Source organism: Taurulus bubalis (assembly GCF_910589615.1).
Source record: "Taurulus bubalis genome assembly, chromosome: 21".
Classification (NCBI taxonomy): domain Eukaryota; kingdom Metazoa; phylum Chordata; class Actinopteri; order Perciformes; family Cottidae; genus Taurulus; species Taurulus bubalis.
Window position 1 is genome coordinate 2,863,346 of NC_136609.1, and position 27,420 is coordinate 2,890,765.

Genomic DNA, 27,420 nt, shown 5'->3' on the forward strand with positions numbered 1-27,420 from the left:
GAGTACCTGTGGTTGAAGTATTTCTCTGGTCTGTTTCTCATTCAGGGTAATTTACTCCAGAATAGTGCGTCAGCCAAATTAAAGCTAAATGTGGAGCAGATTTCCAGCTCCATGTGCCGGACTGTGACCGTGCAGGAGAGAGCGCACGAGGAAACTTTGTCTCCATTCAGTCATGTCCTGGGGAAATGTCCCTGACAAATACCCAGAATGCCTCACACTGGAGAATTCAAAACATTGGCTAAATGCTTCAAGCTTCAGTCGAAGCGTACGGAAGTTGAAGGCAGTAAACAAGTGTTAGTCATGAAGCCGAGGAAGTGTTTGCTACCAGGACACAAGAGCCGACGGATCAAGAGTTCAATGGCGATGTATTCTTAGAAACAGGAAGCCTGCGATACATCCACTGGTCTGATTTCCACTGAGGTAAATAAAGGGAGGTGGGATCAATGTTTTAACAGGTAAACATTAAAGGAAGCCTGTGCCATCAGAACCCACACAGGATGCTCTGTCTCTCTTGTTGGTGCAACAGGATGCAAGTCGTGTCAGATGTTCGGTGTTACATCGATGCGCCGCACAAACCAGCACAATCCTTCACGGATCGAGGTCCTCGCGGCGGGAGGCGTGCAAGTAGCTCGTATATCACGTGCAACGATGAACACATGCTTCTGATGCGCGTGTGTTTGCAGACGGGTGAATCTCGGTTCATTTGATTTCACTGGAAGAATAGATATAGGCCTTTTCCTTTGGGACTTCCTAATTACACCTCCTCCCATATATACATTTATGTTGGATGAGGAACAGACAGCACGCCCTGCTTTGTCTGGAAACAATATCCATTTCAGAGGAAAGCGCTTTCTACAGTCAGACGAGGAAATTCCACCCTTAATTAAATATGTGGGGCGGAAAAAAACATATTTTCTTTCTTTCTTTTTGTCTTTGAGGAGAACAATAGAAGAGACATTAAGGAAATAGGCACAAATACAGTAACTCTTTTTCCTCCTGAATCTCAGTATAAAACAGCTTGCCTTTATTTACAACATTTTTATTTCAGTGTAAACAAGCATTTATTGACAAAACTATGGAAAGAATTAGAAAAAAGAGATTCAGACTGTGACTAAAAAAATCTATATTTTTGTCTTCTAACACAAGAAATCTGCTCGGAAATCGCCGTAGAAATCCTGTGTTTACGTAAATTATTATAGTACACATACAGTATTATGAATATCAGAAATATTATGTGATTCCAATAGAAAGAAATAGTTATAAGCATTTTAGCAAGTTTTCATTCAGAGTTCAGTGCTGCGCATTTAAAGAAATAGTTCGGCATTTTGGAAGATCACGCTGGCAGAGAGTTAGCAGGCTAGCAGTTTCCCCCTGTTCCCAGTCTTAATGCTAAGCGAAGCTAACCATCTCTTGGCTGTAGATTCATACTTTAACAGACAGACACAAGAGAGGTTTCATTCTTCTCATCTAACTCATCATTTTTAAATCTATGTCCTGTTTGTGAAGGCTGAAACCAGCAGCTCTTCACTTCTCCTTCACTTTTATCTCTTCAAACTTCATTTTATCAGAGAATCAACACAAGTCAGTTCCTGCTGAACTCTTTTCCTGGACACCTAAAATGTTAACCTTAAACAGCATTATACCAACAACTAACCAGCTGCAGTTTGTGGATTTTTTTAAACAAAAGTAATATACAATGATGTGTTAGCGGACTGGACAGATATGCAAAGTACACTAAAGGCTTCATAATTTGTGCCCTGAAATATGCACAAATATACGCACAGAAACATGCACTTTTCAGTCGTATTTCCACTGTGATCATCTCCCGATCATCTCCACAGCATTTTGGAAAAATCAGTTTTGAGGAAAGTGGAGCATTGACTCAAAATGCCCAGAAAACAAGCCTCTCTCTCTTTGCAAGTCAGTTAGCTTCTTGTTCTCGAGGGCTCTTCAAGTTTATTCCACGAGATGCAAAAAGCTTTTAATCCTTGTGTGGAATCACAACGTCTTCTCCGTGTCTCCTCTGCGTCCTGTGTGGGAATAATGATGAAGAAGCCGTGTCTTTGGTCTGGAGCACCTTATGTCGCGGTAATACTCGTGAGAAGAAGTCAAAAGATATGTGAGTTTGTGTGAAAGTGAAACGTCTGTACTCAGCAGTAAAACTCCCAGAAGACATCACTCCTCACACAGCATCTTGGGGAAAGTCAGAGAGGCCGCGAGCCTGAAGCCCCGCCTTCACACGAACGGGCTGTCCGATCTGAAGATGTCCGAGTAGCTCTTGCCGTTCATGTGCTCGGTGTGGCTTTCGATGCTGTAGCAGCGGTGCACTTCTGTGAGCGACGACGCCACGTAGGAGGCCGAGCGGAAGAAGTCGGCGCTGGCGAACGTGCCGGCGAACTGCATCCGCTGCTGCTTCCAGTGTCTCCGCATGACGCTCTGGACCTGCAGGAGGAGACACAAAGAGGACGTGTGGACGACGGAGAAGTGGATTCTCACGCTTCATCTTCTCTTTGGGAAAACAGCAACCGAACAGCATCTTTAATGCATTCACTGTAGCGGAAAAAAAAGGCTTTGGATTGTATCCGTTACTCACCTCGCCGTTGAAGAAGCAGAATATTGTAGAAACCAAGAGACCCTGCATGAGGAAAAAAAGCTTCTTGAGAAAATACACACGATAGGAAATCCCCTAAGCTCCAACAGCTGCTTTCTGTGCCACATGGTCATGCTCTTATTCTTAAAATATTTGTAATTTTAAACCACAAAACGAGTGAGGATATTGCCATTTCACAGTCTGTTCTCAGCAGTGCTTTAACCAGCATGCACTTTGCTTTTACACTGTGGAGCAATTCTTTATTGCCAGTGTTGGAGCGCACTGTGTGCACGGACCTGGTAGTGTATGAGGATTTCCATGATGTACAGGTAGATCTCAAAGGCCCATTGGTTCTGGGGCTTGTAGGGGAGCAGGACAAACTGGATGCCGAGCAAGGGGATGAGGATGAGCGTGGCTCTCACGCCCCTCATGTAGAGGCTGGACTCGGCCTGGTGCGTCACCCTCAGCTTGGTGATGAGAACCCGCACGATGTTCAGCAGGAAGAAAAGATTCACCTGGAATCCAAAAAGGATCGCCGTGTACATTTTAACACGGGGGATGCAAGAAGCAAAGAAATCTGGATTCCCCAAAAGCAGAGATGGGCAGTATTTCTATTATGTGTATTTGAAATACGAATTCAAAATGAATTTTGAGTGTTTTGTAAGTTGTATTTGACAAGGCCAAAAATAGGGCCAAAAATATCTAATGTCATTTGTAACAAATTATATTAGAGTGGAGTCATTTTGTATTTAAAATACTTTCTCCACGAATCCAAAAATAGTTCACGAGTTCAGTCTTCAGATCTTCAACTTCAACGGATTGTCTGAGTGTGACAGATGTCAACTAGCTTGATGTATAATTTATGTCTGGGTCTGGCTACATAGCCTATTGTATATACATGGTGATGGTTATAATATCAAGCTAGCAATCGATACTCACATGCTAATGATGCTAGCATGCTGTCTAGGCTAGTGCATAGCCACTGTTTAGCAAGTCAATATCAAGCTAGCAATCGATACTTACATGCTATTGACGCTAGCATGCTGTCTAGACTAGTGCATAGCCAGTGTTTAGCAAGTTAACTTATCAGTCAAGCAGCTAGCTATAGGAAGATGTATTGTATTTTGTCACATTTTCTGGCACCAGTATTTAGTATTTTATTTTAATACATTTATTCGAGAAGTATTTTGTATCAAATACATTTTGATGTATATTTGCCCATCTCTTCCCACAAAAGGGCTCTGTGCTTACCACCAATGCGGCGCAGATGGGTCCGTGGATGATGTACAGCAAGGCCGTGTCTGAGCTGACCCAACATCTGTGAACGCATGAATCAGATCATCGTGTTATTCAGCGTGCAGACACGCGATCGAGGTGCATATCTTTAGCTCAAGGAGACTCACTTGTCGTTGTAGTAGCAGTGACGTGCTATCGAATGTATCACCGCCGGCACCAGCGGGAAACCTGCAAAAAAAACAATGAGAACTGTGGTGACATTTCAGTGTGAGAGAGTGAAACGTGCGAGGTGAAGATATTGCCGTTGCTTACCCCAGCCCAGCAGATAATACCACATGAGATGTTGCTTTTCTGCAAACACCGCCACCACGATCAGAGTGTGCAGGTAGATGCCCTCGCACAGCATCCAGAAGTAGTTGCAGCTCAATAGGTACAGGTGGATGAACATGAGCAGCTTGCAGCTGGCCTGGAAGAGAAAAACGAGCCCCGGTGACTTTACTGACGCCGAAACACGCAGAGAGGCGTTCGGGTTCGACGCGTCGAGTCCAATCACTCACCGAGTCGTTGTATGTGTGTCCCACTTTCTTCACCACGGTGGTAAGCCAGACAACGGTGATGATGGAGTTCAGCACGAAGGAGAGGAAGAGGTTTTTGTGGAGCGTTATCCTCTGACAGCTCAGGCTCCTGGAGGGCAGGAGGAGACATTTCAGAAACTTTATTTATGTGCATCACTCAGACATGAGAGGAAGCTGCCACACTTACTTAAAATAGAAGAATATCCCCAATGATACGAGCAGGGACACCAGCGACAGGCCGTGACCGATCATGACCAAGTAGAAGTGAGTCATGGCCGCCTGCAGGAAAACAAAATGAGTACAATTCCGCAGTCAAAGGTGCTTCATGTGTTTCTAGTGTCTTTATTCCTGCTTACTTTCCCATGATGCGTTGGGTTGGCTTTGCAGTTTCTGAAGTCCGTCCACGTCCGGTTGCTCTCGGGGTGGCGACCCCACTCGCCGGTCTCGGTGCACACTTTGGACGCCATCGCTGTGGACACATTTGCAGCCACAAATTTCACATTTTAGATTCACGGACAAAAAAAATTAGCCGCAGCATGCACGTTGACTGTTCACCGATCTCCAGTTTTTATGCTAAGCTAACCTAGCGACATCAAAGTGATGTCAAACATCACATCAAGACTAGAAATGAACGTATTCACTGCAGATATATAGTCTTTTCATGCAGCTAGTCAATGTCAACGCGACATTACACACAAATATTAATATATTAATATTAAAGGTACCTTGAGGGTCAAAATCTTTAAAGTAGTTCGGGCAGCTTTGCTCCGTGTGTCCGGCTTCCGTCTCCTCCCAGCACAGCCACCCGTCCCACGTGACGTTGCACACCGGCCCTGCAGACACGGTGGAATGTTACACGATGACTTCGTATGACATCATCATGACATCAGCGTGACATCAGCGTGACATCACAGGAGACGGGTCCTCTCACCGATTCCTTTCGTTTTGCGCTGTGACTCTTTCAGAATCTTCTGGAAGCATTCGTACTGGGCCGTGGCGATTTCGTGCCGCGTCGACGGGTATTCGCCCCGATGGTTGAGATGCTCCTGGTACTGGTCTTCATGGCTCGCCACCACCACCAGCTTCAGAGGGACGATTGAAATTCAGCACGCAATACACACACAGATACACAAATATGCAAAAACCAGAGTGCAACTGTCAAGCAAGCGTTAATAAATAAGAAATTAAGTTGATGAAACACATGAGAAAGATCATTTTAAAGCAGTATGATGCCTTGAAGAGGCTCTACAATTGGTTTCATGTTGCATTATGGGTAGTGTAGGATTAAGTTTGACCATATCAGGACCAAAACAGTCAAATATCTCAGCCTCTGCTGCTGCAATTTTGTCCATTCTTTTTTTAATCTGTCTCTCAACTTTATAGAGGCGCAATATTAAATCCCTGGAGTTTCCCTTTAAGGAAGATTTAAGTGTTAAGTCAATCAAATAAAGAGAAATAACAAGAAGGCACTGAGTGCTGCTTTTTTAGAAGCAAACAACTTTAGTTATGGTGATAAATATTGTAAAAACAGGAGATATAGTACTGGGATCATATTGCTTTAATGTCACAAATGCATGGCCAAAGTATATGTAATAGATAGATAAATAGATAGATAGATAGATAGATAGATAGATAGATAGATAGATAGATAGATAGATAGATAGATAGATAGATAAATAGATAGATAGATAGATAGATAGATAGATAGATAGAACGATAGATAGATACTTTATTCATCCCAAGGGGAAACTAGTTTGTCACAGTAGCAAGTAAAGTTACATAGAAGACTCAAAAAAATATCAGAAATGAAAAATACTCAATATATACAGCAAAACAGCAGAGCGTATTAATTTAGGAAATTAAACAATAACGAAAGTGCAAACATGCAAAGTATGTGCAGTGTATAGGAAGAGTTTAAGTATGGATAGTAATACAGAAACTACTTATGAAATGATGATGATGATCATTTGACGTGAAGGTGACATATTTAGCTAAAAACAGCCTAACAGGTGAAGCGGTGCACAGATCAGACCCAGCAGCTACCTTATCCAGGAAGCACAGGACCAGCAGATACGTGAAGCAGTTCAGATCCATCGGTGCTCGGATCCCCGTTGGTATTCTGAGGAGCGTTTGTACCTGAGAAGAGGAATTAAGACACTTGAATGTGACCTTTCCCTCGATCGAAAGGCATGTAAACAAAACTGGCAGCACAAGTTTGTCTGCAAAGCTGTGTTTTTAATTTGTAAAGGCCGGTCTCCCTTTTTGGACGTTGGGGTTAAAGAAGTGTCCTTTTGCTTCCTCCTGCCCTCCACAGCTTCCTTCCTGCAGCCTTTTTTTGCACGTTGAGCAAGTTTCACTAAGGTTTAGCCAAGAGACACGAATGTGGAAGAGCGTGCGCTGCAAAGACACTGCAGACGCTCTCATCAGCAAACTAAACGTTGAGCAATGTGTGTCTACAACATGCGTGACAGTGGAAATGATGACAGGTCTGATGGCGCTAAAAACAAGAAATGCATAACAGGCAAAACATCTTTGTCATTATTTATCTCGTGTAGTAATAAAATAATTATGAATAGTTTGTGAGAACGATTCATGATCGATCATGATGCTGTTAAGAGTGAGTACATAGAGGCTGGATGTTTTGTGTTATGAAAGGCTGATTGCTACTAAAAGATTATATTTATTTTATGTATTTATTTATTTATATATCATGGGTTTATGACCACAGCATTTATAGCCCAAATCTATATAACTATCCGTCCCTATAGAGCTCTATACAACTAAACACACCAGTAGAATACTGTGAAACTTTAAATAAAAAGTTGTATTACACTCATTTGGAATAAAGAACAGTTCATAAACAAAACGCAACACACTTATAAATGTTCAACTCCCCCGACTGCTTATGCAGGAAATCAGTTTGTAGGATTAATATCTTCTTGAACCCCCATAAGACACACAGTATATCTTTCTAATTGTAGACAAATACTTTTAATAACTCAAAGGGAAGTCTCTCCCTCTTTGTGCCGCCCATCTGTCCCCAAAATGTCTTCACTTTCCCGTGTGACGTATCATTTATTAGGACTATAAATCACATTTGATGATTATATGTGTGCAACATTCAAAGAGGGTTGACTCGTCTGCTACACTACATAACCTTCTCCAAACATGTGTTTTGGGATGTTTTCTACTTTATACTCATATCTAGTAAATAAACAGATTTTACTTTAAGAGACAAGTTTTTGCCGGATTTGTTTCTCTAACTTTTATGTTTATGTTTTCCATGTGGCTTACAACAAGTACAACACTTCACAGTCCAATGTGACATCCGAAAATACACATTTAACCACAAAATGCACATGCTGAAAAATATTCAAGAAACCTACCTTCACAGGAGAAGATAATAATCAAACTACACAGTGTTTGCCTTGAAGAGTATTCCTTCAGTCGGAGAGGTTCAGGGTAGGGTTGCAGGAAAATAAAAACATCTGTTTTAAAGATTTCTTCTGGAGTATTCCTTCAGCGTGTGTTTCTCAGCAGAGTCAGAGGGACACTGAGCTGAGCTGAGGATGACATCACACACTGGCTTCTTCTGGAGGCAGATCCAGGGACATCCCTTCAGTCAGCTTGAAGGGTGTTAAAAACCCATTGGTGCATCGATGACCATTACACTGTCTCATTTATATGAAGTATCATTGTATTAATATAATGACTGTTGAGCTTTAGAATCTCTAAATAATGAACTTAATTAATGATTTAACTGTATTGCATATGGTGCATTAATGAGCCTGCATGGGTCTTGTAGTTTCTTTGTGATCTGTGGCTGTTCTGGTCATGAGCACTATTGCTATAAAAGGGGGATATGCATTAATAAAAGTATATTTACACGGGAGGAAAACATAACCTCAGCGTCTCAGACCTAACACATTGAATACTGGCTGATAAATGCTTTAGAAATATGTATATATTATAATTTTTCGCTACAATCTGGAAGCATAAACCAGGAAGAGGGTTTCTCTTACTGAGCAACAGCTTCCCCTGCTGGGCAAACGCGCCATTGCAGCCCGCTGGTTACCATGGCAACAGCGGTAACTGCAGGTCGGTGAGCTGCAGCTGGACTTCCGGCTTTTATCGACGAAGAAAGGCACGTTTATAGAGGTAAGTTTACATTTACAGGTAATACAGTGCGCAGGTGCAATGAGTCTAATAAGATAAAGGAGCCCTGGGTGAAGAATACATATGCTAAGTATATGTAATCTTAGCATACTTGTGTATATTTGAAGCCCTACTAATCATAATACTTAAAGAGTGCTATTTTGGAACAACTTATGTTCTACTTAGTATATTTTAATTATGATTAGTATTAAGCACAACTTGAAGTGTATTTAGTATATTTTGTTGTGCTAAATTGGAACAACTTAAGGTATACTTAGTAGAATTTAAGTATATGCCTGTGTATGTGCTAATATACACATGTTTTAAGTACATATGTTTGTATTTTATTTGTATAGATTGTATTCTGCAAATATGTAAACATTACAATATTTATATTGTGGTAATAGTATACCAAAAGTTATAATTTTGGCATACTATTATACTTTTACAAATATAATAATATTGTGATTATAGTTACTTGGAAGTACTATAGTCCAAAAGTATAACCACAATCTAAATATATTAATATTGTAATGTTTACATATTTGTAAAATACTAATAATATATTTAAAATATACTTGAAACACAAAAAAGTATAATTTAAGTGAGCTATCGGCATTTATATTAACACAGACACAGTCATATACTTAGTATACTTTAAGTTGTTCCAATTTAGCACAAAAAATATACTAAATACACTTGAAGTTGTGCTTACATTCTATTTAAGCACTTAAATATATTACAGTACAAAATAAGATAATATATTAAGTTGCAATAAGTAGGGCTTCACGTATTCTCAAATATGCTAAGATTAAATATACTATTTATTTTTCACCTGGTAACTTTACAGCCATAAGCTGTTAAGTATTTAGCTATTTCAACAGCATGTTTACCTCTGTAATGATGCATACAGATCTTTATTCTGTGGCAGGATGTTCAGGAAAACGAGCTGCAGGATCACAGCCAGCGCTGCAGTGAGTCTGCACCAGGACCAGGCTCTCCACACGACCCTGTTCCTGCTCAAGTCCTTCGGCCCGACGGGCTTTCTCCTGCGAGAGGAGGGCGAGGTCAACGTCAAGGTCAGGGTGACCCTGTGGGCCTCAGGATGCACATTGTTCAGACGCCACAGAGCCGAGGGTTTGATTCCTTCCTCTGCTTTTGTTGGTGTGGCTCAGGTGTTTTTGGGCGACCCGCATACCTGCACCTGCCCCGTGTTCACCAAGGAGCAGGAGCCATGCAAACACATCTGCTGGTATCAATACACACACATTAACACGTTTACACCTATTGTAGTTGTCTTTTTTCATTGTATTTTATTTTACTTTGTTTTTAATTTAGTATCTTGTAAATCACAAATATATTGTATAATTCTCATGCTACTCAGACCTACTAATAACTGAATGTATGTGTGTATATCAGTTATATTCACGACTGACTATAATGAACATGTAATATTTATCACAACAGGGTTTTACTGCGGAAATTCAGATTACCCAGAGAACATGAATGTAAGTTATTTGAATAAATTGCAATTTTTTGTAATACTGATTGCATACTGTACCTTTCAATTAAATACATGTATTATTTATTACATTATTTAATAAATTATACTCAATAAATAACTTTATTTAGATCACTGCTAAATAAATAAATACTATTTCATGCTGTGTGCTACTTCCCCCCTTGTACATGTGCTCTTGTTGACATGCAATGTTAAAAATAACTGCTCCAGATTCGTTTCAGCATGGACTCGTGGAGAGACAGATCCTGGAGGTGCTCCACGGTTTGCACCAAACCAAAGACCACCGGACGGGAAGCGATCCCCCGGCTGCTTCTGGGGCCGCGAGCCAACCGGCCGCGAGCCAACCGCCCGCCGGCCGGGAGGCTGGAAGCGTCTGCCGGAAAGCAATCCAAGCCCAGGATGTGTGTCCTATCTGTCAAGAAGGGCTGCTGGAGAAAAAACAGCCCGTGTCTCACTGCAGGTATGTGGGCGGCCGGTCTGGGGTCACGGGGTCACGCCGTTATTGTTTCAGTACAGTCATGTTTCAGGATGATGTTAGATGTTCTACTCAACTTCTGATGCACTGCTGGCCAGAACACGACCCCATAAATCTGCTGTGGACAACATTTTTGGAGAGGACGCTTGAAAGTGATGTGGAAAATAATTATTTTCAGCATTTTTCTGCACTCTCGCCACGCCGCGCTTGTCTTTTAAAGGTTCGGCTGTGGCAACAACGTCCACGTCACCTGCATGAAGGTGTGGGCGGAGCACCAGAGGCTGTCGGACCGGGGAGAAGCGGTGAAGTGCCCTCTGTGCAGGGAGGACTTCAGCTCCTGGAAGCTGCTCCAAGAGCAGGTGAGGAACGCAGCAACGCTCTTCACCGCCTCCGAGAGGGAGAAGCCGGACCGGCACCTGGGAGTCCTGTGTCACAGCTGCCGGCTCGGCCCGGTCACCGGCACCTGCTTCAAGTGAGCAAACGGCCGTCCAACGTGTGCAAATGTTTTTATAATGCAAACTGACATTTTTTGTCGTGCTCTCACGTCTTCTTTAATCTGCCGTCGTCCTTTCAGATGCACGGTCTGCAGGCATTTCTATCTGTGTGAGGACTGCTCAAAGAAGGGCCGCCACCTACACCATCCTCTTGCTTCACGGACAGTAAGATCATTTGATTCAGCTTTGAAATAACCAAGAAAAAACAATGATTCAAATAAGTAAACTTTAGAGTGGTCTTAATGTCACACATTGCAGTCATTTCCTGTAAAAATATTGTATCTCTATTGGTTGTGAGCAGTTTTACAAACAAGCATTTCTGATTGCTGCCACAATAAGTTCCTAAATACTTACCCACCTGCAAAAAATACAATACAATGTCTAAACCTCAAACAGAAAAGAAGAGAAAAGTGGCGTCTTGTGGCCGAAGACCTGAATGAACCCAGAGGGGCGACTTCTCAGTCAGCTAATGACAGGTAAGTTATTAAATACATCCAGAAGATGTATTTTACCTTCGGTTGTTAAAATTGGACCCATCCATTTAGAACACGCATGGTTTTGTCCAGTTTTGGTTAGACATGTAACTGTTCCTATTTCCTGACTACTATGAACTTTGTTGCTCACTCTTCCCCATCCTGCTGCTCAGCATCCTCCCTGTAGCCGCAGACCGTCTCCCAGGAAACGTGTTGGGCTGTCTGCACACGGGCCGAGTGAGACCGGGGTCTCGGCTCCTGGACGCGGGACAGCAGTGCCGGCTCTGTCTGCAGGACTTTAGCCTGGGCCAGCGTGTCCGAACTCTGCCCTGCCACCACAAGGTAAAGCGCTTCCTTCAGCGTGTGCTATCACTATTCAAACGACATATGCATTCTCAGCTGACGGTGACTTTATGTCCTCACACTTCAGTTCCACTCCGACTGCGTGGACGGGATCCTGCGGGAGTCGAACTCCTGCCCCTTGGATGGATACGTTGTTTACAGCCCCTCGACCAGTGAACGAAAGACCTCCCCGAAGTTGTTCTCCTCTGCCACACGGCCAGATAATGACCTAACAGACCTGTTTATTCCAGGAGTGGCTCTGCGGGACAGGAGAACCAAAGCTCCCTCACACGGTTCTCTTCATTTAGAAGTGCTGACGGGCTCTTCGGTGACTTTAAACACCTCACAACAGTTCCTGACCGACAGGTTTCAGGGCTTGTGCTTCGCTCCAGAAGAGGGGAAACAAACTCTTCTTCATCCTGGAAGCAGCTCTGACTTACGTGCACGTTCCTCCAAAAAGACACATGCAAAAAGCTCGTTGCCTAGCAAGTGTGCCGTGGGGACAACGACCAGAGAGCAGCCACACCGGAGCCTCTTTGTGGGTTTTAGTCGACCCGGGTCGGACCACACTGTGGCCTTCCCCGCCAGGCGGGCGAGGCCGCAGCCCAAAAGGTCACACGGCACGTCGGCCATTAAAGTCACGAACAACGGACTCATGCCAGAGCTGAGGATGACGGGAGTCCTGATAAACACTCAGCAACAGAGGAAGACTGACACTTAGTGAGGTGGAAGAAATCCATAAATGTGCATTTAATCAGAAAGATGGATATCTGTTATCGTGTGACTTTGCTGAGATTAAAAAAAGAATGACAAAAGCTGCTGAACAATACTTTGGTATCAAGTAAGTTTATTAATTTAGTGCACAAAAAAAGGCAAGACTAATAACACTACCACCGTTACAGAGGTCAACACAAGAGGCGTCCACTTAGGACGGAAACAAAAAGTCCATGAGTTTCAATGTCCAGACACGAGGAGCACACTGGAGAACACGTTAAAATCAATACGCATACATTCAGCGAGATCGAGTGAAAACGGGCGTGGCAGTAGGTTTTGATTTGTGGGTTCAAGCTGATGGCGAGCGGGAGAAAGTATGGTCATAGGTCAGCGTTCTGGCAACTTGTTGCTACGTGTGAAACTACGAAGCTCAGGCTCGTTCTCTCCTTTAAAAAAAGACTTATTCTTCTCACCTTTAGTAAGAATGAACTCATTCAACCAGCCGCCGCACCTCTCACACGATCGCTTTTAGATGAAATAAATAAGTTCGATCACAGTCACGTAAATACATAAAATGTCGCTTTTGCTATATACAAACAAAATAACTCATGGATGTGTAGCCGGAGGGAATGTACAATATGATGGAAGACTAAAACTGTTGCTGCAAAAGCTCCATTTTCATTTATGGTAAATATTGCTCGTAAAAACCGCTTGTGGTATTCGTGGTGAATGTCGGTATTTACACTCTGAACATGTAATAAGCGTGTAATAGATGCTGTGTGCCAGCGTGACACATGAGCACATATTAAAGTGGAGTGTGCTTTATTTGACAAAAGCTGCCATGTCAATTAGTAGAGGACCTGGGACTTTGCTCTTAAAGTTAAATACTTTGAACATAAGTATTGAAATGTGGACCTGATGAAGTTATTACATTTCATTCTGAGTTGTTAAAACATCTGAGCCTTCACTGGGATTCCAGAAGGTCTTCCATTGTGATAATAATGATCATTTATTGTTCTTTTCATTAGTTAAAGTTGGCAGCACAACACGGTCTCCTTCCAAGAATACAGACGATGAAATAAACCATTCAGTCCCCAAATAATCGGAACAGCTATGAAGACGTAAAGTTAGCTCTACAGTAAAAAAAGAAACAAATATGTTCATACTCGCAACGAAACATTCATTTTCATGCATTCTAAAAACAATTATAGGCTTAACCTTGAATATCAGGTGCGATAACTTTTGAAATGGCAGCTTAGCTTTTTCAACGAACAACGGCGTTTCGCTCCAAAAATCCATCGGAAAAGGCGTAAAGTCGACAAATCCAATTTCAACGTCGTACGAGATGATTCCAATGATGACATATTTAAATTTCCATGAACCCCAGAGTGTCTGTTTTTTAAGTAAAATGAGGCAGAGCGATCAAAACTAAAGATGTCAGTTCTGCAAACCGGGAAAAAGCTCCTAAATATCCTATTTAATTTACGGCAGGCATTAGTGGTGAGGATAAGTGCACTACACATAGACCTGCATCTGTGTCCATCCTGCACCAGATTACACTAAATAGAGACAAATACCTCGTGTGATCGAGGCGTCCTCTACAATGCCGGTGCTGGGGGGGCTTCGGGGGCCTCGTGTCCTCGTGGGACATTTTTTCCTGTGATGAATCTCGCTGGTGATCTTCAGATTCGTGACGATGAGAGAGCAGAGACGCGGTGCTTCAACGTGACACAGATGCTGCGATGACACACGGATTCTTTGGCAAAGTTGTACAATCACACGACTCGACGACAACGATGCCTGCGTGAGCGTGATTCTGGACGACTCGGCACTGACGACGCAGCTCAATGCGTGTTGAAATGGTGATTTTAAACGGAGCTCTGATGGAGAAACGCTGGTCTCCGCCGCGCTTTAACTCCTCTTGGTCAGAGGCCTCCCCTCGCGGACGTGCCTGGCACTCCTCTTTTCCGTCTTCCCCTTCTCCCTCACTTTCCTCAGGCGGCGTGGAGGCGGCGTCGCCCTGGACTCGCTGTCCTCCTGAGCGCTGGACGTGTCCATCCCGTCTCGCTCCTCGGGAATGTTGGGAATGGCCCCGCTGCTCCCGTCTAAAATGTTCCTCAGGGAGGCGTCCTCCGGCGTGCAGGTGGCCGTGGTGCCGCTCTCGCTGCTGCTCAGGTCCTGGTCTTCGGCGTAGCGCCCGGCTCGGCCCGGGTGCGGCAGCGAGGAGGCCCTGATGGAGCGTCGGTCGCGCTCCGCCTCGCGGACGCTCTGCTGGAGCTCGTTCATGTCCACCCCGGAGTCCAGGCTGGTGTCGTTGCTGCTCGGCGGGCGGTGGCGGCGCCGACTCGGTAGCTCGATGATGGAGTGGCGAACCTGGGCGGCCGGCCTCCCGTCCAGGGTGACGAACCACGCCCTGCTGTGGGACTTGCCCCGGGTGATCCCCTGCAGCTCGCCGGGCCCGCCGTGCCCGCCGCTGAAGGCCTGCATGCCCGCCGCCTCGTTGAGCGTCCCGGGCACGGAGACGGAGGACTCCAGGAGGTTACCTTGGGAGTGGTGGTGAGGGACTTTGGGCAGTGTCTGGGTGTAGCCGTCTTTATCCGCAGGCTCCGAGTTCATGTTGGCCCGGTTCTGCTCCGACCTCTCCCGAAGCCGAGCGACCTCTTCGCTGTTGATGTAGTGAGACGGCGGTTGGGAGCCTTTGATCCGATCCAGAGCAATGTTCTCATAAAGAGGAGCCGCCGGGCGACTCCCTGGATCCTCCACGTAGATGTTGTAGTTGGCTTTGTGCCTCGGCGTGGACGAGGGCTCACACTGGACGCTGCAGGAAGCCAGGCTGCTGTCGCCAGAACGGAACAACAAACCCTCTTCCATGTGGGTGGAGGTGGTCTGGTCTTTTTTCACCACCGTGAGTTTGGAAAAGCGTGCTCTCCTCCTCCTGGGCTCTCGATAAGAACTTCTCCTGAATGGAAGAAAGGGAATTGAATCAGGATGGTCCTTTCATTGGGTTGTGTGAGGCCATTTCTTTCATTTAAAGCTTCTATTTTGACCTACAAGAAATGTATTTATATCAAGTTTCTTACATTGTAGTTGTTAAATGCACAGTTGGCATCTATTTGGAATATTAGCAGAGTGGACTCTCTTTTTTATCTTGTTTTCAGACCCTAAAAACATGTCCTCAAATATTAAGATTTCTCTATAACTTCTATAACATACATAATTAAAAACAATTGATGTCTCAATAAGGGTCAACTGTAAATGAGGGTTTTTATATTCAGTACATAGAAAGTAGATTGATCAAAATAGCTTTTAAAAGTGTTTTTTTTGCAGATATACATTTTTTTCACAAGACTTTGCTGAACAAATACATACAATGAACACAAGTATTGGAATTAATTTGGGATTCCTACGACGATTCAAACACAGGGAAAAAGAAAAAAAGTCTAGAGCCAAAATTGGTTCCGAGGTGTTTAAAGGTTTTAATGGGATTTAATAAATGTACAATGTGTTTCTGAGCAGCTTTCTGACCTGCAGTGACACAGAAGCAAGGAAAGGAACCCGATCACGACAGCCAGCGTTGCTCCCAGTACTCCCATCAGCATGTAGGTGTGGTATGACATGAAATCAACGGAGCCTCCATATCCCAGGTAATCTGAACGGTCAAACGTATGGAAGGACATGAAACATTTGCCCCGACACATTTCGTATGAACGCGAGTAGATGAGTTGTGTACCGTTTGATGAGGGGAGGCGGGCGGCGACCCAGTAGCCCAGATGGGACGCGGTGTAGGTCCAAACCAGCTCATCACCAACGGATTTCACTATTCCCAGTCCCTGATTCTCCCAGGCCCCTGTTGTACAGAGCAGTAAACACAATAATACATCACATCTCTGTGCTGACCTCCCTCTGCATGCTTACATCAGCCTCACGTCGCACTGTACCTGTCTTCAGGTTGAAGGCCCAGGCCGGCACCGTGTCCGAGGCCCTCAGGTGCGCGCCGGGTCCCAGCGGCAGGCTGATCTGAATGGGCCCACGCACCTGCAGCTGCTCAGCGCCCGAGTACAGCAGCACGCTGACGGCCGCCACGGCCTTCAGCTCGATGCTCCTGAACACTGCGGACAGAAGGTAGAGAAGCATCACCAATCAATGAAGCGAAGATCTTTAAGTCAAATCAGTGCATTTTGATCAAATAAGGCGGGCTTTTTTAAAGCTTACGGGATTGTTGGCCGATGATGCCCGGGGTGCAGTTGCCACAGTCTTTCTCCAGGTGGTGCTGTGGCACGGTCAGGTACGCCGTCACGGAGGAGACGTTGCTCTTATCAGACAACGTGAGGAGGTTCTTGGGGAACTTGACCTTGGGTTGGGTCGAGTGGTCTGCAAAAACAAGATAGCACTTAAGCTTATGACTCATGATTACACTGATATCATGAGATACTTTGTCCTGTTCATATTACAAATACAGCAGATGTGTGTGCAGTTACTCTGTTTACTTATTCTCTACTTTAATCTGTGCTACAGTGATTCTCCTTCAAATTAAAGATCTGCTTTGCTCGTTGGCATGAAGGTGCATTGTGTGTGTGTGTGTGTGTGTGTGTGTGTGTGTGTGTGTGTGTGAACCCACCAGGTAACTTCCCGGTGATGAGCACCGAGTCTTCAAACAGCCAGATGTTCCCCTGAGTGTGAGGCAGCAGCAGCAACGTCACAGCGGAGAAAACTGCAGGAAGACAAGCAAAACACAAATACTTTGATAAAGAGTGTACTTTAAATATGAGAAATCATTTGAGAAATGACCACTTTGTAGTTTTAAACTATGACACTTTCAAAGCGATGTCACTCTTTGGACATAAACACACGCTGTTGTTGGTGACTTGCAGGCCTGGCGCACCACCAGCAGGGGGCGGTACCGCCTCAATCCTCTTTATAGGGTTCAGTTGCGTTGCTCGGCAGCACAAAAGGGAGGCGCCTCCGACATCAGAGCCAAGCGGGCCTCGACAGATGACGCTCTTTCATCATCCGCCTGTTTTTTTTTTTTCACATCCCTCCTGACACCTGCTCCATCTTTGTTTCTGTTCCGTCTGACACAGACCAAAGAGAGAGAGAGGACGTGTGAACACAAACAATGGAGGGAGACCCCAGGGCCCCTTTTCTCTCCACCCCCTCCTCTCTCTCTCTCTGCCTTTGATTGGGTGCAGGACAAAGACACTTTGCTGAGGCAGGGATACGTTCCCCGTGCTGCTGGAGACACGGTCAATACGATGACGGGTCCGGTTACGCTCGACTGTACTCGGACATGAAGTGCTTCATCAGGAACACAACCTCAGTGACACGTTGTGTGTTGTCGCAGACGCTTCATTAATGAATAATGCAGCAGTGTGAATATTGCGCTTACAAATGGTTGCACGAGCCTGCTTACTTTTCCCTCAGTTTGATAATGTTCAACGTTTTAATAGACTCCCACGGCATATGGTCAAAATAGTACACGTGGAAAAGAAATAGGGCAAAGAGCTTTAAATGGAGTGAGACTATCTGCTAAATTGCCTTTTTTCCCTTCTCCTACGTGCTCCGATCGATCCGCGTTGGATAATCCTCTTTAATGCATTCCTTTGAGAGGTCGAGGAGAGGTCAGGGTCAGCCTGGACGTGATGCAGCGTGCATGTTAACCACCGCAAGGGCTTTAAGTCGGTGACTCTGGGAGAGCGTCATCGTGCGGGCGTAAAGACACGACGTCGTATCTGTGGGTGTTACTCACGGGGTCTCTTGGCCGTGCTCCAGGGCAGCGGGCTGGGGACGTAGCCCTCCATGTTGCCCAGCAGGGTCAGGCTGAGGCCCGGAGTGTACGCGACCCAGAGCAGGACCTCGCCTCTCAACCCCGTCCGGGTCGAGCTCCTCAGGGTGTGGTTCACGTAAACGTCCACTGAAGCGCCCGGGAGCGGCCGGCGGGTCACCAGGTCCCTCACGAGGACCTTCAGGGCAAACTGGGGCTCTGGGGAGAAAAAACGTGCTTTGATTTAGACTTTTATGACGTCATTTATGTGGCTTTTACGTTCAAAATCCCACAAGGAAATCCAGCTCACTGCATTTATAGGTTTTGGCATGGCAGCAGTGTTAGTAGTAGCAAGTATTTGCTTGTGCTAGTACATGTGTCTCTGCATGTGTTCTGTCTGTATGCACACCAGCCTCAGCCACTCCCTCTCAGCAGTACTCGCTAACCTTTCTCTCACCATGAAAAAGTGATGAGGCAGGCACAGCCGAGCCGGTGGGAGAATGAAAAATGCATCATAACCAAGTGCCAACACACACATATGTGCTCAGCATGGAGCGTATATTGATATTTACGTTTTGATGCATATTCAGCAAGTTTCTCATTTTCAGTATCAACGCAAACGTTTCACCCTTTTTTTAAAATCTTAATAAAAAAAGCATTTTTCTCTCTACAATCTGGTGGAGATGAAGAGGAGAGGACTTTGACTAGAAGGTTCATTTTAAAGTTATTTGTACTGTAATGCACAGTCATCTTTAGCAGCATATATGGTGGATGTATTGAGCGTATACAGGATGTAGCGGCCTGTAATTCTGCCTCTAATGTGGCCGCCGTAGAGGCATTAAAGTGTACTTTGTTGTTGTTGTTTTTACAGTGTGTAAAGCCTCCATCCTGCCCAGACCAGCTGTAAACAGAGGCCTCAATGAGCTCAGGTACTGAATCAGGATTACTGCTCTGAATTAATGCATCACCTGCTCCATCCGACACGATAAAAGCCCTAATCCCTCTCACCTCCACATTATACCACTTAATCCTATCAGCCTGCTGGTTCCTCTGCCTCTGAATTACAGCCAATAGCTTATCAATAGTAACAGCTGATCATTCTTCAGACAAATGGTGTCACAGGTTAGTGGTAATGCAGACAGTCTTAATCACATAGAATTTAGGAGCCATGTGGTTTTCTCCAGTTGAGAATATGGCTGTATAAACAATCAGATAAATGTGTCTGCATAAAACGGTTTATATTTGAGGAACTTTTCCTTTCATATCTTCAAGTATTTACATTATTCCGCCACTCAAATACACGAAAAGTGCGCGATTGCAGGAAATGTTGTATTCATGCACAATTTAACATGTTTACTTTGTCTCACACAAATCACAGAAAGCTGCAGCAGAGCTCATTTTCAACGTGCACATCCTAAACAACAACAAGGCAGTGCAATGTAATCTAAATAAATCACAAATTGATGATTTTGAGCACAAAAACACACGTTTTAAGAGATGCACTGAGATTCAGTAATGAGTCACACTGCTTCCTGTTGCAGCTCATTTCCATTTTCTCTAACAATGACCGTCTGATGGAGAGCCCCCTTTTTTTGTATCTGTTGTTGTTGTTGTTGTTGTTGTTGTTGTTGTTGTTGTTGTTGTTTACCTTCTGTCGGAGCGGAGTGGCCGAGGAGTCGCCCCGGGGTGCTCGGTGCGGCTGCAAACGGGTCTCCGGCCGGGACTGCGGGGCCATTGTCCCCGGGCAGGCCGCCGCCCTCCTCCGCTGCTCTCACCGCCACATGCAGGCACGAAATCAGAAGCAACGACGGCAGGAAGCGCAGCAGCGGCAGCGGGGAGCGTTCAGCAGCGGGCATGGCGAGGCGGGGCGCAGACCCAAAGACATAACGAACCGCGAGGGACGAGCTCGAGACCAGAAGAACGAGGTCCAGCAGGGCTCGTGCTCACCGCCAAGGCCTCATCCCTCTCATGGTGTCTTGTAATGTTGGAGGAGGAAGAGGAGGAGGAGGAGGAGGAGGGAAAAGCCCCGTGGAGAAAAGATGCGCTGGTGCTGAGGCTGGGCGTGTGTGTCCGGAGATCGTCGATCACGCGAGGATGTGTGACGTGGTGGATAATATAAGACATGGCAGAGCACATTTCAACAACAACGCAATTCAAAGTGCATCACATAAAAACATTAAAAGCATCAAAACATAATGCAGAAGAAAACAGGATTTAAAAACATATAAGAGCATTCATTAAAACTGAAAAAAACATTAAAAGAACAGTAAAAAACAAATATAAAACATATACACACAGTGCTGCAAACTGAATATCTCTGTTCAGCATTTCATATTTAATTAATAGTTTGACGGAGGATGTGAAGACATTGATTGACGAAGGAAAATGGACGAAGTGAGAGGTCTATCTTCCGTGACTATCTTTGGTGAGACTGGAGAGGCTGTTACGTCATTGGGGTCTGTGGTCCTCTGTCGGTAACCTGAGATCCCTGGTTGCCTATTTTTATCTCTCCTGCTTGGAATCCTATATAAACGATGCTTGATAAATAAAATGAACTGTGCAATATGTTTATTGACATACATTTCTAAATATACACATGCACATGCAACTACTATTTTGGATCATGACCTTTGACGCTCTCTAATAATCACCTCCATTCTGAGTAGAGGAAACGTTTTGAAACACACAAAGGGTTGCAGCAATAAGTAAAATGAACCAAGACAGTTTATAAGGTGTCAGGTCAGATGGTGGGTTTGATCCTTATGAGATGCTCTGACTTTTGAGGTCCAACTTCCAAAGAAGTCAAATACACATTGCACATGTTTCGCCATGCTATACTATGATTTTTAGACAAAATAGTTTGCCATCATTTTTCATGACTTTTTTTTTATTGCATATTATACTACAACGGTGTAACGGGTGAGGTATTGACCCAGAAGCAGTACAACGGACAGTGTATGAGAGAGACTTTATTCCCAGGCAGAAGACACACAAGCTAACATTCTCTGATTTACCGAGGCAGAGGCAAGCATCTCGTGGTCGGGGGCAGAAGGCTGAGTTCACCGGGGGGAGTGAGAGATGGAGTGGCATGACAAAAAGAAAAAAAACTGAATTACAAATATAAAGCAATGACTAATAATAAAAGAGCAAGAGTCCCCACAACTCAACAACGAAAAAAATAACTTTAGCATTTTGTGTCCAGCATTGGTTCAGAGGCACATTTATCATCACCATCAGCCTCTCTGGCTCCCTCTGCTGGTGGTGGTGCTTCCTGGGACTTCACCTTGAACACATCCCACCTCTCAGGAAGGATCCCCTTGTTAAACAGGAGTGAGGCCACATATGAAACCAGCAGGATGGAGGCCAGACCAGACAGCATGCAGAAGGTCTTGACAGGAAAGCGCTGAACGTAAACACCGTCCTCTAAAGTGCATCCTGGGAAATGTAGGATTACAGGGAGGCCAAACAACGGCTCTCCGCACAACACTCTGATCATAAAAGTAACAACATAGCCTGCAGAAGCCCCATAACCATTAGAAACCCTGATGAAGAGGATGCAGATGAGCTGGGGGAGCATTATGGTGTAAGTCAGGTCTGAGCCCAGGATCCAGAACATCATGACGCTGTTTTCCAGGTAGGTGAGGAATGTTCCCACAAGTCCTACAGCCACTATGGAGAGACGGATCACCCACTGCAGCTCTTTATCGGATGCCTAAAAACAAAACCATGTGAACTTTGAACATTTAATCTTGAGGAAGTAAATAAATGCAAAACAGTACCTGCACCTGACTCCTGACGGTCTGGTAGATGTTGGTGGTGAAGATGGTGGTTGCAGACAAAAGTAAAGAGTCAGCCGATGACATCACTGCAGCAGCAATAGCTCCGATGCCAAAGGCAGAAATGTAGATTGGGGTTAAATTCTGAAGGGTGATGGGCAACACCATGGCCGCCTGCCCTCGCTCGTATGGAGAAGGAGATCCATATGAGGTGGAGTTCCAGTCTGAAACACAGGAGGCAGAACAGACAACAATGAATGCTGATTCACCGCCCTGACATGACAAAGAGTACCAACAGGTAAAGAGGAGAGATTACCTGTTGAAGCTGCTACGGCTCCAATCAGCACAGACGGGATTCCTACAATGATGACGGCTCCTGCTGCTATGAAACAGATGATCCTGGCTGTGGACGTTGAGGATGAGGACAGTGTCCTCTGATGGAAATCCTGAATGGCCAAATTGCCCAAAGTCTAAAAATTATTAAAAAAAAGAATGTGTGAAAAACCAAGTCTGACTTCATGTTGCTGATACTGACGGAAATTCTGAAAAAAATTTAGGTAAATAGTGATGTTCAACATAATGTTTACCTTCAGATATCTGATATTTAATTACATTTTAAGATGGATTTTGAAACCTTAATATGTGTTTACTTTGAGCTTCACTTGAAGATGGAATTTCAAATAACAGTTTTATACCTTCGCCTTTAGAAAGATGTTTGAAAACAACATACTAATGTTATTCATATTACCATCACTAGAAAATTATCAATCCATCTCCAGACTTCATCAGACTCAAGCTGGCCAAGCCAGGAGCCCTGGTGTGTGTGGTTGAATGCTGTTTCAGTGATGTCAGTATAAACGTCACTGGTCAGAACAAAAGGGACACACAGCCACTGTGGAAAGAGGAAATCACTCAGGAGGGTCTAAATGAAAGAAGAACACATCATCTTGAACGTTCACTAAGTAAAAACGCACCAAGCCCAGAAACACCATAGAGATCTGGATGACGTCAGTGTAAGCCACTGAGTAGAGACCTCCAAGAACAGTGTAGATGATCGCCACCACAGCAGAGATCCAGACACAAACACTGAAGGGCAGATCTATAACTACACTCATGGTGGCTCCTGTAGTATGCACACACAATGGAGGAAAAGCATGATGAGGGAAATGGATGGGTCAGAAAGGGAACGTTACTTTGAGTGGACTTGTACATGTTTACCCAAGGAAATCAGACACGTAGGAATCCAGACAACGTCAGTTATGAGAGGAATGATGGAAAGAACCGCAGTCAGTTTGTTTCCATACTTCCTCTGAAAGGGATCCATCATACTGATGTAATGGTTCTCCCTCATTGGCTTTGCAAAGAAAAGTCCACCTTTGAAGGAAAAAGAAGAACATCATTGTCAGTATTTGTTACTGATGCAGGGTCTCAGGGTCTCAAAGTACTAACACAATGTTGTGTTGAGGTAAAAACACTCAGATTGATGTTGAAGAGTGACTCACCGATGATGAAGGAAATGGACAATTGGAGAGGAACGAGGGCCCAGATTAGACCCCTTGTGGGGTCATAAACTGATTCTGCAATACCAACGATGAAGCCACCCCCAACCCAAGTAGCTGCAGTGTAAAAAATACGTACACACAGATGCAGAATCAGAATCAAAGTCAGCATCATTGGCCATGTATGCGTAGGCATACAAGGAATTCTGCTTTTTTTGTTTTCATTGTTCATCAGAGTGAGGCTAGTGGAAAGAAGCTGTTCTTGGCGTCTGGTGGTTTTGGCCTACAGAGCTCTGCAGCGCCTACTAGAGCAGAAGAGTTGGAACTAGTTGTGTCCAGGGTGTGGTGGGTCTGTAGTTATGTTTCCTGCCTGTTTCCTGACTCTGGAGATGTACAAGACCTGGATGGAGGGCATGCTGGCAGCAATGATCTTCTCTGCCGTTGTAGTCTGTTCCATTTCCTGTTTGGAGGCCGATCCAAACCAGACAGTGATGGACATGCAGAGAACAGACTGGATGATAGCGGAGTAGAAGTTAATCGGCAGCCCCTGAGGCAGGTTGAACTTCCTGAGCTGGCGCAAGAAGTACATCATCTGCTGCTACCATTTTCAAGATGGTGTCGATGTTGAAGGCCCACTTTAGGTCCTGAGAGATTGTGGATCCCAGAAACCTGAAGGTCTCCACAGCAGACACAGTGCTGTTCTTATGTATGTACCTTGAGAGTGAAGGTGTTTCAGCATGGAGTGCATGTTTGGGTCAAGGACACTTGACAATGTTTGGGAGGTGCAAGGGCAGTTGACCATGTTTGGGAGGTGCAAGGGCACTTGACTATGTTTGGGAGGTGTAAGGGCAATTGACAATGTTTGGGAGGTGTAAGGGCACTTGACAATGTTTGGGAGATGTGCCAGGGCAGTTGGCCCTTTTCCACCCTTATTTTTTTGTAATTTGACAAAATGTCAAAGGTCCTTGATTGTATGACTGTTGGTTGTAATTTGTTTAGTAAAAAATGCTGAATTGTATTAGTAATAATAATTTGAAATAAACTAAGCTAATATGCAAATGAAGATTGTAAATATGGATACGATGCAATTCACTGTTTAGAATGATGAGAACCGATAATAAAAAAATAAGTACCATGAAACATTTTACCGAGGCTGCCATCTTAATCTTATTTTTCTTAATTAGGGTTGTATCATTTATTTACAGTACATTCATTTAAAGGCTTGTGATTCAATAAATGTCCCAATAGTGTTTCAGGAAATACACATTATTGTTGTTTAAACACAAATGTGTATCTGATTATTGTACTGAAACCTAACAATAGAAAAAAAAGACTAGAGATCATACAGGTGCATTAAAATAATAACTAAAACCACTCAGAGATGATCAATACTGTATATTTGAAATGATCAAAACTCACCTGTCATCGTGAAGACTCCCACTACCAAGGTGACACTCCGGTTAGCCAAAAAAGAAACCTCCACCTGTCCGCCTTGTGAGTTTTTCTCCATCTTCTTAGACTTTACAGAGGCCCAGATGCCGATTCCCAACACAAGCAGGTAGAATATTATCATCATGATCAGACCTGGTATATTAAGAGCCATCGTTGATTTAACCTATAGCAGAGACAGCTGGTCTACTTCTCCTGCGAGGTGCTTCAGTTGCAGATCCCCTGTTAGCGGGAAAGACATAACATTTTAGTTATCTAGTCACACTGGTTTAAAACGACCACAGGCCCACGGCTCCTAGGACACACACACACAATGTAAATATATTCCAAACATGCAGAGGAGGGGGGAAGGCCAAACAGTTCAATAATAATTGTAGATGTATAAAACTCATTTTTTTCTTTTTTCTGTCTGACCTCCGAACCGCCTGTGGTGAAGAGCGCTGCCCATTCAATTGAATTATTCCAAGTTTCTTTGAAATAAATGCTTAAAAACATTTAAGTGTTTCACATCACATTTGTTTTCTCGAAAGGAGATCGATAAGGTTAGATAGATAGATAGATAGATAGATAGTTAGTTAAATAGATAGATAGATAGATCTCTGCTAAATCGGTGGCTTGAGCCCCGGCTCTGCTACTCTATGTCGATGTGTCCTTGAGCATGACACTTAATCCCAAATTGCTCCCCGTTGCAGTTAGATCCTAACAATGTGAGGTGTTGTGTCTCCTCCACCTGCACTGGAAAGGGTCTCCTGCTGCTGCTGCGACGAGTGCGAACCGAGCAGCGGGCCTCGCGAGCAACGGTGAAAATAAAAATAGCTTTCGAATACAATAATGAGGGGGTGGGCATATGCAGAACAGCTACAGGCTTCATGAGAACAGACTGCTACTGACACATCCTGCAGTTCCTCATTGAATAGTACAAAAATGCTTTTATACTTCATTTACTATGTGTCAGCAATACTGGTAGTAAATATGAATAGTATGTCTATAAGTTTGCAAGACTATAAGCCTGTTTAATAGGTATATAGCAGTGGCGGCTGGTGGATTTTTTTTTGGATAGGACCAGCCAATCAATTTCAGCAAGAAATGTGTGTCCATATTGGACAACCCGGACCACCTCTCCACCACCTACTGCAGGGTCAGCGGAGCACTTTCTCCAAGAGATTCATCGCGCTCCGCTGTCACAACATTCCTGCCTACGGCATTACGACTTTATAATAAGTCACCACTTGCCAGATCCTCTGACTGATTAATTACTGTACATGTTTATGTTTATCTACACTTCACGCTTCACATATTACATACATAATTTGCGTTTTTGCACTCTCCTATTGTTTGTTATTGTTTGTTTATTTACACCTCACACACTTAATATACACATACATACTTGCACTTTTGCACTTCTACTGTTTAAGTTTAATTTATTTCCTAAATTAATACTCTGTTCTTTTTTCTTTCATCCCAGCTAGTTTTATTTTATTTTTTTGTCTCTAAATTGCTGCTACTCGACACCAAATTTCCCCTTGGGGATTAATAAAGTATATATTCATTCAAACATCCTAGTATGATTCAATGCAAAAAAAAGAATCAAAAACGCATTACTACTTTGCAGTTACACCCCACCTCACTCGCTCTGCCAAGCACAGGCCGCTCATAGGTACGATGAGTGACAAGCTACACAGCTACACAGCTCATGAGACATTCACTGACCTCCTGAACCCAGTAATTACAATAACCAGTCTTCTTATCTAGAACAACTTCTTCCTGTAAACACAATAACACTTTAAACATAACAGGTTAACATTACATGTCACTCAGTCCGTTACAATATAGTTATTTACCTGCTTTTTTAATGCTGTCCGTGAACCTCTGGACACGTCCTTTAATGAAGACAGGGTCGATGTTCCTCTTCTGCAGCTGTTTGAATAGCACGTCCACATTTGGCATGATCTTGCCCCGTCTGTAGCTAAACATTGTATTGGTGAAAGGAATGTGGTGGCATGTTTTTCATTGTTGTTTTTCAATAAAGGGCAGGAATTACCCTTTATTCATGTGTCCATCTTTAATGTACCCATCCCACATAGCTTTAGGTTTTTTTCCACCTCAAACACACATCTGTAAAATGATGTAACTCTACAATGTCTCATACTTATGGAAATAACTATGTAGTCATCTGGTCAGATATGGGCAATAGGCTATACATAGCCGTGTGTAATCAATGCTATGATGGCACCATGTAGTTTTCATTAATATCTTTGCTGTAGACTAATACTAATATTAATGCCATTTGTTAAGAGTTCAAAAAGCTGGGCAGAAACGAGCTGGTAAAAAAGGGAACCATACAGACGTTTTATTTATT

General features: G+C 44.0%; 4 protein-coding genes across 4 annotated transcripts; 1 reads left to right on the forward strand and 3 right to left on the reverse strand.

The window, feature by feature from the left end:
• Nucleotides 1-1,001: 1,001 nt before the first annotated feature.
• LOC306753115 (calcitonin gene-related peptide type 1 receptor-like) lies at nucleotides 1,002-6,495 on the reverse strand (the record flags this gene model as incomplete). Its single annotated transcript, XM_079236957.1, has 12 exons — nucleotides 1,002-2,442; nucleotides 2,594-2,635; nucleotides 2,887-3,105; nucleotides 3,842-3,908; nucleotides 3,994-4,054; nucleotides 4,139-4,292; nucleotides 4,384-4,510; nucleotides 4,589-4,680; nucleotides 4,758-4,870; nucleotides 5,127-5,234; nucleotides 5,333-5,483; nucleotides 6,445-6,495. The coding sequence occupies 12 exons, from the start codon at nucleotides 6,493-6,495 to the stop codon at nucleotides 2,236-2,238; spliced, it is 1,392 nt and encodes a 463-aa protein (XP_079093083.1). The 3' UTR covers nucleotides 1,002-2,235.
• Nucleotides 6,496-9,488: 2,993 nt separating this feature from the next.
• On the forward strand, nucleotides 9,489-12,583 carry zswim2 (zinc finger, SWIM-type containing 2; the record flags this gene model as incomplete). Its single annotated transcript, XM_079236805.1, has 9 exons — nucleotides 9,489-9,641; nucleotides 9,732-9,808; nucleotides 10,024-10,064; nucleotides 10,289-10,538; nucleotides 10,774-11,025; nucleotides 11,128-11,212; nucleotides 11,444-11,523; nucleotides 11,694-11,862; nucleotides 11,951-12,583. 9 exons carry the CDS (start codon nucleotides 9,489-9,491, stop codon nucleotides 12,581-12,583), a joined length of 1,740 nt encoding a protein of 579 aa, XP_079092931.1.
• A 1,904-nt stretch (nucleotides 12,584-14,487) lies between these two features.
• fam171b (family with sequence similarity 171 member B) lies at nucleotides 14,488-20,193 on the reverse strand (the record flags this gene model as incomplete). The annotated part of the gene is made up of 8 exons (XM_079236806.1): nucleotides 14,488-15,535; nucleotides 16,102-16,225; nucleotides 16,307-16,423; nucleotides 16,515-16,685; nucleotides 16,789-16,947; nucleotides 17,195-17,287; nucleotides 18,323-18,556; nucleotides 19,986-20,193. The coding sequence occupies 8 exons, from the start codon at nucleotides 20,191-20,193 to the stop codon at nucleotides 14,488-14,490; spliced, it is 2,154 nt and encodes a 717-aa protein (XP_079092932.1).
• Nucleotides 20,194-21,521: 1,328 nt separating this feature from the next.
• Nucleotides 21,522-25,215, reverse strand: LOC306752974 (high-affinity choline transporter 1-like; the record flags this gene model as incomplete). The annotated part of the gene is made up of 8 exons (XM_079236807.1): nucleotides 21,522-22,049; nucleotides 22,123-22,337; nucleotides 22,430-22,583; nucleotides 22,862-23,005; nucleotides 23,088-23,236; nucleotides 23,332-23,487; nucleotides 23,616-23,729; nucleotides 25,032-25,215. 8 exons carry the CDS (start codon nucleotides 25,213-25,215, stop codon nucleotides 21,522-21,524), a joined length of 1,644 nt encoding a protein of 547 aa, XP_079092933.1.
• Nucleotides 25,216-27,420: the final 2,205 nt, after the last annotated feature.